At 37.7% G+C, this 18786-nt stretch overlaps 1 protein-coding gene across 3 annotated transcripts in view; it reads right to left on the reverse strand.

Annotated features, from left to right (window-relative positions):
- Positions 1 to 1120: 1120 nt before the first annotated feature.
- The window catches only part of VPS41 (VPS41 subunit of HOPS complex), a 107365-nt gene continuing 89699 nt past the window's right edge, over positions 1121 to 18786 (reverse strand). For all 3 annotated transcript variants that reach the window (XM_056334966.1, XM_056334965.1, XM_056334967.1), the window contains exons 23-29: positions 16495 to 16549; positions 15234 to 15374; positions 13560 to 13696; positions 5422 to 5521; positions 4566 to 4610; positions 3029 to 3108; positions 1121 to 1486 (exon numbers count right to left, since the gene is read on the reverse strand). In XM_056334966.1, coding sequence (XP_056190941.1) covers positions 1406 to 1486; positions 3029 to 3108; positions 4566 to 4610; positions 5422 to 5521; positions 13560 to 13696; positions 15234 to 15374; positions 16495 to 16549 — 639 coding nt within the window. In that variant the 3' untranslated portion in view covers positions 1121 to 1405. The remainder of the gene's footprint in view (positions 1487 to 3028; positions 3109 to 4565; positions 4611 to 5421; positions 5522 to 13559; positions 13697 to 15233; positions 15375 to 16494; positions 16550 to 18786) is intronic.

Genomic DNA, 18786 nt, shown 5'->3' on the forward strand with positions numbered 1-18786 from the left:
CAGAGTAAATCCTAGCATTTCTAATACACTTACAATTTTATTCCAGTATTATGTAGATCTACACAGTGGACAACAAAAATCACTCTTCAGATTGCTAGACCAGCTCAGCCAACCACCCAGAGAGTATCAAAAGAGTATAATGAGTTTACATAAACTAGGAATCCAGGTTTCTACAATATAAATTATTTTAAGGTGTACCTACATGGGAATAAGGTACAGAAGAACTTAGACATCTTACACTTTCCAGTTTTACAGACACACTGGAGGATCACTATACCATTGTTCCAGAACTTACTGTGTTAACTAGTTGTTTAAACCTCTCAATATGATGGTGAAACAGTGTATTTTTACTTTCAAACTCCAGTTATTAAAAAGAGGAAAAATATCTTGGGAGTTCTGAGAAGTGACTTTTCTTAGGGAAAAGATGCTTATATTTAATTTAATCAGAGAACATTATAAAGAGATTAAATTAAGGATATTCTGAAATATCACCTCCTTCGGATCAAAACAGAACACTGTTGAAATTTAAAATATGTTTTTTGTTAACATCCAAATACTTAAACTTAGCTATTAAACTGCTAAGTTCAAAAGAAACTCCTAAAGATCATACTTTTGAAAGGTCAGATGTTCCTCCCCACCTCCTCATTTTAATGGAATCATACCACTATAACCACACTTATAAGAGTAAACACCTACTGCTAACATTTTTTAAAAAAAAAACTTCTGGATGATTTTAATATGACAAAAGCCCATCTTAAACTACTGCTTTGTGAAGACTGATTAAGAAAATCACCAGTTTGTAACAAACTAGGATTGTGTAACCATACAATCAAGGTAAATTAGCAGTGTGGGGAATTAAGAGTTAATGAGTTTCTTAATTTCATATATAAGTCAGCACACAGTCAGCTTCAAGTCCTGAAGCAGATCCGCTGAAAGCAGTCAGACTCCTATGGGTTTCATGTTAAACAGTTCACTAATAAACTAGATCAGGACTAACGTCGTTTGGTGAGCTGAATTCACAGCAATTAATCTTTCTTTGCAGTATCTAACCATGAGCCTCATCTGGTTCCAAACTGTAAAGCACATCAACTGACAGCAAGCACAAATCTCTGAAGTAGGGTTTTTTTTTTCTTCTGATTTTACTTCTCTTTTCTGTTCCAGAGTTAAGTAGTGAGCTGAGCAAAGGAACGGTGACATATGAAGTGCATAACAAAGACTTGGTAGGGAAAGATTTTCATATTTTCTTTTTCCCGAAAATGTACAATAAGCTGGATAACTTATAGAAACCAGTTTTACATCACAAACAGAATTATATACAGAAATGATGACTAACAGAAGCTACAGTAGCTCTGCATGGTCCTAACAGATCTGGTGTCACAGACTGGCATGGAGAACTAGGGTACTGCTATTTCTTCATCTCCAGGATTGCACTTCCTGGTCCTCGGTGTTTGGCACTGCATATGTTGCAGAACTGGACAGGAGATATCTAGAAATCAAAAAGAGAACAAGAATCTCTTAGAGAAACATAGCCACGTTAGAATGTGGGAAGATAAATGAAAAGTGTTGATGCCTTTCTCAACGTTACTGCTCAGCGTGAGGCTGTTCCCCGCCAGAACGCAGCACACCCCACCACTCACTCCAACTGCATTACCACCACGCTCCAGCAGAGAAAGGTCAAATTTCCTCCACCACAAAAATGAAAAACATGGAGTCAAAAGTATCACTGATTATCTTCATAGATAAAGATGCCAGTAAGTCACTTGGCTGGCTCCATTCACGGATGTCTTAGTCACAGCTCTGTCTCTGGACAGTGCTTCACAGGTTTCCAACAGCTGAGAGTATGGTCTGAATATTGTCCATTTGATACCAAGAATGTGCTTATTGTTACTCCTGTGTTTAGCTCTATGCGATGCCTTACGCATGTGTTACTTTCGTTTCAGTATGTCACCAGTAACCAGGTATCAGTAACATAACTGATTATCAAAGGCCAAGAAATGCTACAGCAGTGGAGAACGTGGCTCAGATATGTGCACATACCTGTGTATTCATATGTACTATAGAATGTATTGTATAATAATCATATCACATTTAAACATCCCATGATAAGTTACCTGTCCCAGAAAACTGAGAACACTAGATAAATTATTTTAGGTTAGTTCTTCAAATAATATAATTTGTGGTAAATAGTGTTTGAATAAATATTTACTAGTTGTTGGGCTTTCTTGTGCAAATGATCTAATTCATTAAGATTTTCATAACATATTTAAGTATACATGCTGCACCATATGGTTACACAAGCATTTTTCTTGGTTACTTGCAGATTAAGTGATTCACCAAAGTTATTTTTTCACTAGATGTTCATTTTTAGAGAGTGATGCAGAATCAGAAAATCTGAAATTACATTTTCTTTGTGATTTTGTTACCATTCTGATGATTTCATTTCCAAGTTCAAAACTGGTTCGATTTAGAGGTTAGTTGTTGGGGTTTTTTTCATTGAAAAAAAATAAAATAAAAGGGAAAATAAAAGATTTCCCTGATGAAGAAAAACATGTTCTGAGCATAAAGATGTTTACCAAGGTATTTAAATATTCACTTGAAAATGAGATTATGTTTTTTTCTTCTTCCAGGTCACAATCATTTAATATAGTTCACTTGAGAAAATATCTTTATTTCTGTCTTTAATTAAACATAGTTAAAGTAAGTGCTGCAACGGCAGAGTTAATAGAAAATCAAACAGGTTGTACTTCCCTGTGCGTCTCAAAGCTGCACTGCATATTCAGATTGCAGAAAGTGATAAAATAGTTCTCAAACAGCAGCAATTTCTTTCTAAATTGGTTGAACTTTAGTTGCAGTGGCCCTGAACTCCCTTTCCTTAGTCACATACTGCTATGAGGTATCACCACAAGTAGTCACTGTAATCGTAGTACAATTCCTGATAGACCCATGCCCTTCTCCACAGTTACCAAAAGGAAATTATTTGTCCTTGTACCTTTGGCAAAGGTGTTAGAGAGATTAAGCTAGTTCTTACTGTGTTAGATACGGGGAGGCACTCTTTGTGAAACATGTGTCTGCAGTGGAACACTACCACGTTGAAGGACTTGGACGCATCTAGGAAAGAGAAAAGTAAATTAATTGCAACAGGGCAATGAGACATATGATTCAGTGGCTACAGCAGTATATGCCTGCACTCTAATGCACACAGAAACATCAAGTAACACCTCTCAAATTAATTTCCAAATTATTCTGGCTCATTTATAGAGAGTGATGGTTTCAGGAAACGCATCCCAGTGATGGAGTTACCAGACAATTTTATTCTGTGGCTTAAATGGTGTATACCTTCTCACCAGAAATTTTTCATGTCAGTATGTGCTATATGCTAAGTCTGGGGAGGGAGAAGAGTAAACTACCACCAAATAATTCAGCCATTTTGCAGAAAAGTTAGCAAAAAAGTTGTGCTAGTGCAGGGAGAACCACAACATTACGCAGTTCTAGCGCCTACGCTGCACGCCAAGATCTTGAAATTTGGGAAGAAGCTGTCTAAGTGCGTGATGTGCCCTTCAATTCCCACATGAATATTTGGCCCAGTTAGAAGCCTACATACAACATCCACATATCCAAAAAACCAATCACCTCGCTCATCAGCATCATCCACCTTTGATTCCTTGGCTCCCATTCCCTCAACAAACACACCTCAAGGCACTAGCACATTCAGCTCTGCCAGGTTTTGTCACCACGTGACTGCTGTCATCTGTACACTGGTGCACATGATCATAGTATGTTGGTTTTGTTTCAGTGAAAATAGTAGAAACCAGATTAAAAACCTGTAAGTGATTCCACTGGGCTACGCACACTCAGCAAACAAAAAAAATTAGGTCCATACATATATTTTGTCTCATGTATTGTTTGGAGATGCCATGACAGATACTCTCCTAGTAAAACTACTTCTTAGGATGCCCAACAACTATATTGGTATTTCTGAACTACAGTTGCCTTCCAGAATATGCATCGTCAAAATAACATCCTGAATTTCTAGTTTCAAAAACTAACTTCAGAAGATATTTTAAAACTACTGTCTCTTATAATTTGTTTCAAATGTGACAGCAGTGACTGAAGCCAAGAGTTTTCCACCACTCAGACAAAAGGTATATATTCCATAAAACTTCATAATCTGCGAGTTCAGTCTAAATCAATCAGCAGTTTGACGAGATTTGGTGGCAACAGCTTAGTTTTGTGGTTCTAATAATCTTTGAAAATATGTATGTTGATGGACTTAAAAGTTGTCTTGCATTCCATGTATTCCAAAACAGAAAATAAAGTAGTCAAAGATGAATAAGAAAGAAAATCTGGGTTTACTGCAACAACAACAACAAAAAAGTTAAAAATAGACTCCACTCTCACGTCAGAATTCATAAGCAAGCTCTGCACGGGAGACTGAAATTTATACAGCAATTACCAAGCGAGACTACTACACATTTACACATCTCTACCAATAAAAGCAAACAGTGGTTCCTCAAAAAACAAAATGAAAAAATACGACTACTTTGCCTTCTAGAAAAGCATCCTACCTGAAGGAAGTATTGGAGACAGGCATGATTCACAAATATTCTCCTCTGGAAAAATGAGACAAAACAAATTTGTAAAGCTTTGTTAACAAACTGCATGATTACATTTTTATAAAGCAGGCATGAACATACTGCTATTACAGAAATGGAGCTTGGCCTTAGAAGTTTTTACTTAAGGTGCCTAAGAGAGTCTATTAACAATTGGCGCGGCATTTCTATTAACAGCATGAGAAATGTTTTGATCTTCTGATTCTGATGATGGCAGAGCTGCACAAGCTAGGCTGTTTAGGATCAGTGCTGTAAAGGCAGAAGGCAAACTGATAAAAAGGGGCATGGGATGGGTGCCTGATTCCTCTGCAGCATTTTGTATCAAAACCTCTGATCCTTTGTCCCTCCGTCAGTTTTCATCTCTTGGTATTAACACTCAGCTAGTGTGAACTACAGTGCTGCTCACGTGCATCATTAGTACCTTGCGAAATATTTTCACCTATTTCTGAAAACTATCTTGTAGCTTTTGCTTTGGTTGCAGATTATTATCATCTCACTATCTGTGCTGGCGCTGAACAGCATTTTTCACCTATTTATAGGCAAAGTGCAGGACACACTACAGCCATTACATTACTGGCTACGCAGAGACTGATCAGTAGAAAAACCTGCATGCTGGGTCTTGTAGTTTTTGAGATAAGAGTAGCTCCTTTGCCAAGGCGAAAGCAGCTAGTATCCTACTACACTGTACAAATAAGGTACAATAATCAGGCTTTTCGGCAGCTTCCAAAGTGGACAGTCACGTTGCTTGGGTCTATAAACCAAGCAAAAGAATTCAAAACCTTGGAAGTCACCATGCTTCCTCTGTACCCACCATCCACTAGAACACCCTTCATCTGAGTTCGATGCATTTTCTTCAGTAAAGAAAGAGAATCAGCAACAAGTATCTTTTTGCAGCCTTCCCGCAGCAAGATCTGTTGGGGCAAAGATGATAAAATACAGCAGTTGAGAATAGATGGGCATATTAACTATCTTGGCAAGTCTCCAATGGGTTTCTGCTGCCAAAGAGAGCACAAGGAATGTTTAAGACATTTTTTTAAGATCTAAGAAGTAAGAAATATACCATTGCTATGGACTACGATCTCTTCCTATGAGCTTGTCTTAAAATACAACGGACAGGGATTTTTACAGTGCCCCCCCCCCAACTGGTTTCTAAGCCATTTCAAAACAGCTTTACTCATGTATTTCCTATCTCCTTTAGGACAGGCATTTGATAATCATAAAACCTTCATAAACACAGCAATTCAAAACTGATTTTGTTCAAACATATTTCCTGCTGAGGTGTCATTATTAAGCAGTATTAGATATTCGTACAACTAACCAAAGGTAGAGAGTTCATTCCTCCTTAGCAAAAGTCTTAGCCCCCTTTCTACTTATTTAATATTTTTCATTAGATTGACATGTCATTGCCTGACAATGTTGTGAAACACAAAAAGGAATTAAGGGTGTCAAAATTATACACAGCCTTATTTCACAATACTTAATGAAGGAAGTATGAACATATGACAATGGAAAATATGAAAATAAGTCCTGTTGAATTTTTCTTTCTCCTCCCTAGCTGACACTTGGAAATTTGTTTTCTGAGACAATTCCTCTGAAAAGTGCTTTCTAAAGAGCCTCAGAGTCAATTTCAAGCTGAATGACCCTAGCAAAAAGGTGGTAAATCCGCTCTCCTGCTTCATTTGCATTACAGGAGACACTGAGCTATAACAGTCCAAGAGACAGCTAATGCAAATACCTAAAAAGTAGTAAAATAATAAATGCTACAGCCAGGTGAACACTGCCCAAACCCCTATCTGCGCACATACACATTGTGAAGTAATAAGGACACACTGCCAAGAATGATAGGCAATTAAGACTGCAAATCTGTCATACATTAACAAAATTAAAATGGAGTAACACTTTAAGCATTTCAAACCGGGCACATCAATGGGTAAATAACATTCACCACTATTAGACGCATTGAGCTATAAAGCATTTCAGAGCACCAGAAACTGAATGCAGCCCTACAAGGCAAACACTTGGAAAATGATTCATTTTTACCTGTGATAATCTCAGGAAGTGAGTATGTCTTTCCCCTTCCAACTTTATTCAAGGGCAAATGTTAAATTTTGTTTTAAATAACAGAAAAATGTCATTAGCTTTGAAAAAAATACTAGAAACTTTCTGCAAGGCGAATTGGATGAGACTATCTTTCAGAATGAGTGCTTGCCTGATTCTCAATCAGCAAGTTATATCTGAAAGTCAGTTAAATATCTTAGAGCAGATGAGGTCTTGGCTATATACTGCAGTCTTTGCAAGCTGCACTCAGCTTCAGCAGATGAAAAAGCCCACATTTAAGTAAAATGAGCAAAGCAACCATGTTAAGTGAGAGGCGGAACAGAGATGCAATGGGAAGAAAGGAGCATAATTTACTATTCTCTACTTAAAATAAAGTGTGCCAACAGGAAAACTTCATTTAAAAAAAAAAAGAAAAATTAAGAAAGAAACAACAGAGATCATTAGGTCACTGGAAAATCCTAGTACTGTTCGATGCCTTAAAAACCAGAAGTAAACAGAAATATCTTGTAAGACACATGCGCCACCTTTCCCCCATTATTTAAACTCCTCTAAGATTTTTCTGTACCACATCCAATTAATGTTAGACCTTATTTTGCTAGAAATGGAATACAGTAAGCAGCTATTGCTATATAAAAGGAAAAGTCACAATGAAGAATGTAAAATGTCAAATCTCAAGGTAATAAATCTCATCACTTCTTCAGAAACAGATCTGAAGAGCTCAAAGATGAGATGGATAATATGTTAGTCTGTAACTCTTAAAGGGAGAGACAGAGAAAGAAAGACTGTTTGAATTAACTTCTTTACATTAAAAGGAGGGAGAAGAATATCCCTGCCAGTGTTCAAGGCCAGGCTGGATGTGGCTTGGAGCGACCTGGTCTACTGGAAGGTGGCCCTGCCTATGGCAGGAGGTGGAACTAGATGGTCTTTAAGGTCCCTTCCAACCCAAACCATTCTGTGATTCTGTGTAACTGTGCACCCTAAGATGAGGCTAAACTAGTTAAAACTGACATCCAAGCATAAATCTGTAATGAAACCACTTTCTAAGGAGAAGAAAAAGGACTCAGAGAGGACAAAACTGAACATTTTATACCCTTTAGAAGCACGTCATTGTAAGCACAAGCAGGACAGCATGGTATACCTGCAGAAAGAAGTTTTAGGTAGATATAATGCTTTTCACCAAATTAATGGAAACTGCGGAAACCAAAACATCTTGCAAAAAAGAATTCCAGTTCATTTTCTGACTATATTAGGGAAGATCTACTGCACAATTAAAATCAGAATCCTATTTGATTCAAAAGTCATGATTCACAAATGCGTAACATGACCTTTAAAGGAAACCACTGCAGTATGCAGTTAATTTGAAAGGGTATACTCAAAGCTCTGCGAATAAAGTCAGGCCTGGATTCAGTTTAGCACTCAAACAAGCCCAAGTTTCTCATGGCAAATCAAACCAAATTCTTCAAAACTCCACCACGACCACAATTACAAGCACATTATTTTGTATTTACAACCCAAAGGCAGAGGTCCCTCTGTGCAAGCTGCCACCTAGTGTCTCCAAAACCCAACAGTTTTCCCATGTGCTGTTTCAAGCAGCATTCATCAGATTATTGTCGGATTTTATTAGCTCATAAACTCTTTTACGAATGGCTAGATGGGAACTCTATGGAGGGATGAATCTCTGTTATCCATCAGAGTTACTACAGGGTCAATCAAAGTGCAAATTAGTAAGTTAACATTTCAGTAAAATGGCTAAATCCACAAAACCTAGAGGTACTGCATCTAAACAAATCGCTTTTATATTTTAAAACTACAGGAAAAAAAGTCTTACAATCTTTTGAAGTTTTCTTCTAACAACTGTCACAAAGGGTGAGAAATTAGGCATTTCTTTCTGAACCAATGGAGGTATTTCCATCTCTTCCAACACCAAAAATATTTTCTAAATTTCACTCAGGGATAGACTGAAGCTGAAAGGACAGCTATTTTATAAATTCGGAAGGTTTAACAGGCTTATAATTAACTCAGAAGTGCACAAATAAGGGGATTTTTCTATTGGCCTTCCCTGTGAGACGTGCAATACAATGCTTTAGAAACCTGGAGCACGACTACATGACATATTCTAAAGGAAGGCTCCTGCACTCCTCATTCATAAGCCAAGACCGCTCTGTAATCAGATACCACAGACTTAAACATGTGTGAACCATTTCATATTCCTTTTCAATTTAACTTCCAGGGAACTGAATATTTCCACAGAGCTGAATATAAAAGGCAAATGCAAAGTTCAATGGTACATTTGAGAAAGAAGGTCTTTGTTAAGATCAAACCATTGTACGACTAATGAGTTTCAGTTCAAAGTTGTATAAAAACATCAGTAGTACCAGTTTCACTGTAAAAAAATAATACTTTAAACTCATATTTTGCATAGTGATACTAGTAAATGCTGGATTTGCTACATTTTTCAAATAAGAGCTTTACTGGCCTAATTGTGTTGGCTAAGAGAATTTTAAAAATAACTGGACTGGTAAATTCCTAATGGGAACAGAGGTTCTGTGTGAGTCTCACAGAAGCGATGTCTCTGTGTGAAAACTGAAATAAAGTTACACTGACAACAATTTTTCAATTGTATGAAGATAAATTTGAGTTTTTGTTCTGTGTCTTTGAAAACACTTTTAAATGCAAGAAGATGAAAATTATTAAGCTTTTGTCAGGTATCAATGTGACTTGACTCAATTTAGTTAATTTGCCACAGATTTGAATGGTATTTAGTCATGTTGAAAATGCTGATTGAAGAATGGTGATTTCTCTGCCATTAAATAAAAAAATGTGCTAAGAATGTGTTATTTCTAATAAATAAGCAGGTTTCTCCTTAAGACCACACATCTTTAGGACTTTATAAATTCAAAGGAAGTATTCTGTGGTCTATGTTATCTATGAATTTATGGCACCAAAGAACTAGATATCAGGAGTTAGATATAAAATATAACAAAAGTTTTATACTACACTTTATTTGATAAATACTCCTGTTAAAATTCAGACAACTATAACTTTGTCTTTGTTGCCTATGTCTTCATAACTTGGTTGTCCATGAACGTTACTGTACGTAAACACTAAAATCAGTATTATTTCAGCAGTAAACAAACTTTCAGCACTACCATAAATCAGTGTCACTCGATTATGTATCATGGTTTTAATACATTAACTCAGATGACAACAAAGAGAAAACATTATAATAAGTGATCCTTAGGAGGGAAAACAAACAAACAAACAAACAAAAAGAATCGCTTGGACTTTTAATTCAGATTCAGAAAACCATTTAAATGAGTACTTAAATCTTTTCCTGCTTAGAAGAATACTTAAGAGTGTGCTCAGTTTTAAGTTCGTGGCAGTACTGCATTTCCTGGAGCTGGAAAACAAAAATGGGTATTCTCAAAGAATAATAATGCAGCTTAATAGAGTCCTACTTGTAAAGCCGAGCCATAACAACACAGCAAAAGCAAGTAAGTAGTACTTAATGGAAGCTGTAGCCTAAGAACAGTGTCTCATGTGATCTACATTTTATTTTTACCCAACAGAATACTTAATTCTATCTTGGTGCCATGCTTGGTTGGTTGTTTGGTAGTGAACAGATATTAAACTCCTTCTCAAAGGTGTAAGTTAACCACATTACAGTGGAGGAGAGCTTAGAGTAGCACATAGAACCGTTGCAGTGGTTCATCTAATGTGTGGTATCTTGTTGAAGTGAAGAACTCTGCCTGCAATAAGCTAACATAAATAAAAATTTAAAACTATTCAGGGAAGATCTCAGATGAAAAGAAGTTACAATAAATTTTGGTGCAAGGAAGTAGACATCCCTGTTGGATCCCCTAATGCACACTGTAGGCCACATATTACATGCTTTGGCAGGCACTCAATTTGAATCACTTGGTTTTGCTGGGATGTAAAGAACCGTTTTCAAGAAGATGAAGTCTGTCAATGGCACACTGCTTTTAGCTCCTACCTGTATTTCAAATCACATCTAATGTAGAGTTTACTGTTATGGAAATTTAGAAGCATAGAAAGAAATTTGCATTCACATACTTAGGTAAGCATAAAATAATCTTATCAGGGCTTGAAAAGGAGGCCACAATTAAATAATGTAACAGCACAGCTGTAGTACCTTTTGGGGAGCCAATATAATGAAAAAAACAGTATTGTTTTTGTATTAGGCGGTGACTTGCAAGCCAAGCAACAGGTTCTAACTTCACCTGTGTGCCGCCTCCTTGTGGCTTCTTGGCTCAAGATTTTCTTTTTTGCCTTTGAAAATGGGAACAATAAAACTTATGTGCATACAGACCTCAAAATCCAAAGTGATGAAATCACAGAAAGTCCTAGCCAATGTTGGATTTCTTCACGTGTTCAAAATGTCTGATACTTTAGGTGATACTGATCAGGAAGTTTTTATGAAAACACAAAGAGCTGTGCCAGGCCAGAATAGAGGACATGGATTTCCCACTTTGAACGTACAAACATGATGCAAAGGTGTGACGAGGCATCATACAAACACACCAAAGGCTAGCCTTAAAACAGCTAATGAGGCAACAGTTAATGATTAAGCTAGGGCAGAATTGCCTTCAGCAGCGAGAAGCTGCTTAGACATCTATTTGAAGCCCCAGCCATGTCCTGAGGCACACATTGAAAGCAGAAACAGTCCTGCTATACAATTTGAGCTTGGCAACCTAAAGGCTGCTTAGGTGTGCGTGCAAGAGCAGTGATCACATCTCTAAATTTCAGTGTAGACACACCATCTGTTCACAAGTGGTGCACTTAACATTGCTTGTAACGCTTCAGGGCCCCTCTTATTTTAAGCTATAGCTTAACATATCTCCAATGAAAATTAGTCCCCTGTTTTTTTTTTTTATGGGGGGTATATTGTTTTGCTATTGTACAAGCAAGCCAAGCACAAATTACATTAAGCTTCTGTCATTTCTGTTAGACCTATGAGATCTAAATTTTAGCCCTAGAGCTATCCAAATCTACTTCAAAATGAACTAACTTGAAATCCATGAAGCACGTCAATGCTAACAGCAAATAATTTAGATATCACTCTGAAGGTTAAATACATCCTTTTAATCCCAAAGTAATTTTGTTAAAAGGTATTTGAAGACAGAATGATTCTTCCCTCCCCAAAACATGACCAAACGATGTCATCGGCTTTGTCTGAAGCCACACAATCTACTTTTGTATTTTTATATTGTATGTATATTCGTATTTTTATGTATATATATTTTTATATATAAATAATATACATATATGTACTAAGTAATGTATATGTATGAAGCATACACGTAAAGCTGCAACTACGCACACATTACTTTCTCAGTCTGCCTGCAGACACACCAAAAATTACATTTTGGTTTCAAGAGAATGCAAGAAGAGGAGGAGCAGCACTGCAAGCAGCAGGGTACTGACAGAAGCAAGATTAACATGCAACTGTTTAAGTGCAGCATGCTATTTACCTAGTATCATTTTGGAAGGGTATTAGTATCTCATGAAGCCAGTTGAAAACTGGAAGTAATGTTACAGCATGTATTACCTACAAACACGTATCTGTTTATCTGAGGTAACTCCTTGCACATAAAGAGTATCAGCAGAACAAGACACGTGCACGTGAAGTGTTTCTTTGAAATAGTGAAAGTCCTCATCTAAAGCCTGTATGATAATAAAATAATTGAAAAGCCTTGGAAAGCCTTAAACCCTGCCTTTTACAAAGGCCTTCTGACATCACTGAAGGCTCTACCCCAGGGGTCCTCAAACTACAGCCTGTGGGCTGGATACGGCCCCCCAGGGTCCTCAATCCAGGCCCCGGTATTTACAGAAGCCCCCCGCCCCCCCCACCCCGCCAGGGGTTGGTGGGGAAACCAAGCAGCCGCAGATGGCTGCCTGCCACTTCATCTGCGTACCGGCCCCCTGGTTAAAAAGTTTGAGGACCCCTGCACAGATACAGGCTTTATTTGGCCTGGTAAAAGGCTAACTGTGACCTTACTGAAAACCATCAAGCTCATCTGTTAGAGATTCCAAAGACTAATAGCAGACGGGAAACAAATGTTTATGAGGGTAAGAATATTGGAGTTTACACTGCTTGCTGGGCTGTGTTTTCCTGGACTCCTCACAGTCACACCAGAGGCATTCAAACTGCTCTGTATCCTTACATCTCTCCGTAGAAAGGTGCAGAGCAGCATTATAGAGAACTCAAGTTTGGGCCTCCTTTTGCAGCAGGGAGATTTGAAGTCTGCGATGCAACTCCCTCTGTTGTTACTTTCAGGAACGCTGAAGGGTACACTTCTTGTAAGTTCTTACAAACACACCACAGAACCAGTCATATAACAGAACTATCTATATATGTACAATAATGTTGGGATATGAACTTCCATAATCTAATGAGCAGTCTTTTTAAATGAACAGACGTCAAAATATTCTGCACAACAGACAAATTTGATTTTAGAAGCTCATCGTCCTTTAGTTAGTATGAGACTTAAAATACAGCTCTAATACCCAGTGTATGTTTTAGTAAGTGCATGTTGTGTCCTACCCCCTCATATATGAAACAGAATGAAAAGCAACAGTCGTGAGTTTTTCCAATACTGGACAGTTGGGCAGTATAAAATACATCCAGTTCCACTTACCCACCAGGCTTATGACAGCATGGTTCAAATTTAGAAGTGCTAGAAGCCATCAAGAGAACAGACTGTTCATCTTGACAAATCCCTACCCTTTTTGTCATAGTTTTGCACCAACCCAGTGTCAATGACAGATGTTTGGACAAAATGAACAACGGTAGCCGCTTCTCACGCTGTTCAGTGGCAAAGCAGTTTTGCTGTCTCTCTGAAAATGAGCGTCACAGGAAGAACCTATTACCTGCAAGTTGTAGTCCTGAAGAATTTTCACCAGTGAGTCTCTCAAATTAGGAATCTCCATGCCTTCCTTAATGCGGTGGATCAAAAGAATGGGATCAACATGAGTTCCGATATTGTTCAACAAACCAGTAATAAAAGCTGTGAAAACCAAGAGGCAAAGAAATTAAGAACAGAACCCAGCAAAATACCTGACTAAAGGATGCTTCAGTGACAAGCTACAGGCTTTGGATGATTCTATGACAGTTCTCTATACTGAGATATAAAACTAAGCCTCTTTCACATCGCCTCCGTATGTTTCATGCAGCTGCATTTACTTGAATACAGGCCTTTGGGGAAGAGAGGAAGATACAGTCTGGCAATTCAGAGAGTTTCTAGGGTATTCAGAAAAGGGGTAACGGAGTATCCAGCACACACCCACAAGTAAATAATGAATTTCATTTCAATAAAAAGGGCACTTGAGCAAATCAAGCCAAAAAATTAACTACATTATGCGACTACTCCATTCCCAGTACCAGGGTTTAAAAACATGTTTTCAAGCACTTGACCTAACTCCAACGTGTGTCTAAATACTGCTGAGAGCAACTCACAAAACACAAGTGACACTTCAAAAAAGAAGTTGTCTGCTTTTTGAAGTGCACCTGGCTAAATGAAACACTAGGATAAACCCCAAGGCTGTGTTTTTTCTTCAGCCCCCAAGACAGGAATATCACTGGAGCTGGTTTGCATATGGGCAGATGGAACGGAGAGAATTCTCTATGCTTTGAATCGCTTTTGATCTAAAGATGTCACTAATTGTAGCACCGCTTTTAGTGATGGACTGCACTTAAATATGGGTAACTTGAGAATGCCATTCTTCTAAAGAACTAACAGATTTTGGTTGGTTCTTCCTGGCAGAATTAGCAGCCATGGGATGAAAAGATACGTATTCTGACACTAATTCTACAAGACATTCAATCCTTCAGAACAGAGATCCCAAGGGAGACTTTAAAGCCTTGCTTTAAAGCCCCAGAGAAGTTGCAAAACTATCGGAGTAGACAGTTAAAATACTTCTCTATTTTCTCAGTCGTATGAACTCCTCTGAATCTGCCTCCTGAACAAAACTCATGTTGCTTAAGAGATCGACAGTTTCTGATTCCATCTAAACTTTAAACTGCAGTAGCTATTCATGTAATGGATGAAAGGTAAAATGCACTCATCATTACAGATCTTACCTTTTGCGACAGAAACAAAACAAATTAGTTATTCTACTGAGAGACAGAAAGGTGTAGGTTCTTCATTTTCAGAATTTCAAAGGGAAGCAGCTGCAATAAACATGCTACACAACATCCTCATCAAGCCTGCAGGCTGTGTTTTGAGGCTGTCTAAAAATAAAGCCTCATTCTGTCAAATTAAAAGCACCATTTTTCCCTTGATTTGCCATTAAGGACATAACTTTGCAGAGCTTAGTCAAATATTAAACTCTCTAAGTACTTATTCTGTAGCATGCTCACATGCTGCCTTACTGGAAGTTTTTAGCACAGTAGGACAGCTATGTTGTGCTCCACAAACCAGAAGGCCTCCCTGTCCATCCATAAACACCTTCTCTAATGTGCAGGTGGATAATTCAATGCTTTATTGCAATAGCAATCCATAAAAACACACACATGCAAGGTTTCTGAGTAAATATCCCACTTACGTGGTTTGTCAATAGAATATAAGATGAGGTCTTCCCAAAGTTCTCCATCATCTTGTTCCTTGGCAAATTCAATAGCTTTATCTACGTCTTGCAATTCTTCCATTATCATCTTCAAGGCACTGCGGCTATTACCCATTCTGCCTAGAAGAAAAAAAAAAAGAATTTATAGAACCTAAATGCGTATCAATGCTCAGTGCTTTAAGAAGGTCTTTCAATTTGAATTTTGTAAGCGTGAAGTTGCCTCCAACTAATTCAACCAAGTTCCATTCTAATCTGATCTAATCTGATGTCGGAATCAGATGTAGAATCCCAATGCAATCAGTGTAATCTGAACAAGTGCTTGGAGCACTTTGCCGGACTGGGACCTGAAGCCTTTCTTAAGGATGTGTTGGGTCATATTAGGGGTCCTGAAGTGCAGCAATATCTAATGTAAGGGGCTATGTATGTTTATGAACATGAACTATGACATGAAATACCCCCTTTGTGTGCCTGCATGGCACTCTTTTAATTTGCACTAACTATAGAGCAGCTTACACCCATGGAAAATGAGAAGGGAAGAGGAAGAAGTAGTAAACACACTGAACTATTTTTTAAATAAATCCATGAGTAAATCCTACTCTGCTCTCAAATGGTCCACAAAAACATTCTTACTAAAAAGACTGACTAAAAAGCCCACTTTCCATTCTGTTCATGACTAACACATAACATAAATAAAAATCTTAGTCTTACAATGCTTCCCATTCAGAGCAGATTCCTAGGTCTGCTGGAGGAGTTTATTTACAATTCATTTTATTAAAAAAAAAAAAGAAAAGAAAAAAAAGAATAAAGGCAATATAAGCAAATCTTCCACCTCAGCAAAAGATAGTATTAAGATTCTGAGATGTATTCAGAATAGAACATTTGTTTTACTTCTCGCCTCTCTTCAAACTGACAGTATTACTCTTTGAGATTGTCTCAAAAAAATCTCCCCCCACAAGCTAATCCCCAAAGCCCCCCAGCACCTCCAAACCCCCAGAAAAGCACCAAATCAAAAACACAGTAACACAATGTATGGAGTTAAGACATCATATGAATAATTCAGTGCTTTATTTTCTAAATCATGTTACTTGGTTGTACTGACCACCTATCAACTTTGTCTCTGGGAAAGCGTGTTAAAACTGTATTAGACAACACATCATTCATTTTTGCAGCATCGACTGATTAAAAGCATGATTAAAAGATTGAAAGCATGCTGTCATTTATCACAAGGAGAGTTACTTACTCAGAAGATAGACTGTCTCTTCTACAAAGTTCCTCTGTTGGCAGATCTCAAGAGCCTTGAATTTAAGGGAAAGGAGGAGGGAAAGAATACAGAGAACCATGTAACATGATATTTTATTGATCACACATGCTGCAAGAGGCTTAAAGATATTTTCCCATGAAGTTGTACTACTCATTTTGACAAGAACACAGCTCCCTTAGTATGCACTGCCAGGTCCTCTGGCATTAATTAAAAGGAGAAACTCCAACGCATTTTTTTTCATTTTACTTATTTTTCTCCAAGCTTAAATAAATCCAGGAACAGGACTGGTATTTCAGTCTGGATTATGCCAGTTTCGACCTCTAAATCTACTGGCAACTTCCTTCTTGCCCTTCCAAAATTTTGTTTATCCAGAAGCATTAAGGTTATCTGCTGCCAAGACTTGCTTCCTGTGGGTGGACTTCAGAAGTCCCTAGTGATGGCAGGTCTGCTTGACATCCATTCGTAACACAAGACCAGATCCCCTCAGGGTAACCAGAATGGTTTTAGGACATAGAGTGCCCTCCAAATTTTGTACCAGTGGCCTCCAAGATGACACTACAAAAATAACCTAGCGCAAATATGAAACAATAAGGAGGAAGCATTTCTTGTTATTTTGGTTTAAAGACCTGAGGGCTAAATACCACAAGCAGTTACAGAATCTGTGTGTAGGTGAAGAACACTTAGCACTATTACCAAAACTACCAAACTGATTACCAACAAGTTTTTAGTTCCAGAAAATTGGAAGGGCTGGTATGCCATAAATGATGCCGTGTCTGTTTCCAATTTGAAAGCAGAAAGCAAATTCAAGATTCATGGCACTCCTGTGAAGACAACTCTTCACCCCAATAAAGACTTTCATACATGGAAATAAAAACTATAAATGCGTAAAATACAGCTACATCTAAAGATGTAGGTAGGAATTAATTTTTCCTTCCATTTGCTAATTATTTCAGATGGGTTACTATGAAGATTAGAGATACAGACGATGAATTTTGGGGTAGGAGTAAGTGAATTACCAACCGGATACATCAGGGGAATGAAGCTATGAATAATACTACTACGTTATAAACACAGCTGACAGCCTTTTTTCTCTCCATTTCAAAGTTTAACTACAAAGTACCAGGTATCCAGTAGCTCTGGACGCTGTGTGTTTCTTGACTGTCACGCTCCCTCTAGAGGAAAACAGGGAACATTCGTACTTCTCTCGGTTCATTCTCTAAAACATTTGCTAAACTGCACTTGAGTAAAAGTGGCTTACTTTTAAAGAACAAGTATTTCTTCCTGCTGGGTTTATATTTTCTTTAAAGCAACAATAAGCACGATTTTTTTCAAACATCATGGGTTTTTGCAATTTATACACTGCACTGGAATCTGCTGAATAGGAACTGAAAATATTGGTAACTGGGACATTCTTGGTCCCCTTTTTATTTCCTTAGAACAAGGATTTGTATGTGGCAAAAAGTGTTACTATATGGTATGTATGGTAAGAAGGATAACCACAGTTAGTGACGACAGTAAATTCAACTAAGTTTTATATAGTGTCGGTATCTTTCCTCTCTGCCTCAGCTTCTTACTGAAACATATTAACATTTTAATGTAAGGTTATAAGGACACTTTTTTTCCTAACATCCTTCTCTCTCACTTTGGTGATTACTGCATCCCATCTTCCAAAGATCCACGGGTCTCTGACTTATTCTTGCTTACAGCCTGTAAACTTGAGCAAAGCAATGCCAGCAATGTGCTTCTATCATTTACACACAGTACTTTTCTGCACCACCCATCGCTTAAGACAGGTGGCTGGATCTGCAATAACTAAAACTGATTTGCACCAAAGGAAAAAAAATGCAGATAAGATTTTAGACGTAAAACCATGATCATGCAAATAATGCAAAAGGTAAAAACTAAGAGAGAATCACAGAGTTATAAGCAAATAAGCCAACATAGAAAAAAGTATCTGGCTGGCAACCTCTCAGGCTCACTGCCTAAAATAATCACCAAAACAACCTAGTTTCTTGCGACAGCTTCAACAAAGACCAAGCCTCCAACCCTACACACAGTATGTTCCAGCGTTCCCTGCTGTTGCACAGTAAGGTTGACAAAAGCATGCAAAACAAGAGAGGTGCCAGGAACAGTACTAGTTCTGTTTAGAACCACGTAAATTGCAATATTCAATATTACATTTAAAACTATTCCAGTGCACATAGAGAGGCATCCTTTTACAACGTCTGTGTTGCTTGGCCATTAGGAGCAACAAATACAAATAATAAAATA

Source organism: Falco biarmicus, chromosome 4, assembly GCF_023638135.1.
Source record: "Falco biarmicus isolate bFalBia1 chromosome 4, bFalBia1.pri, whole genome shotgun sequence".
Lineage (NCBI taxonomy): Eukaryota > Metazoa > Chordata > Aves > Falconiformes > Falconidae > Falco > Falco biarmicus.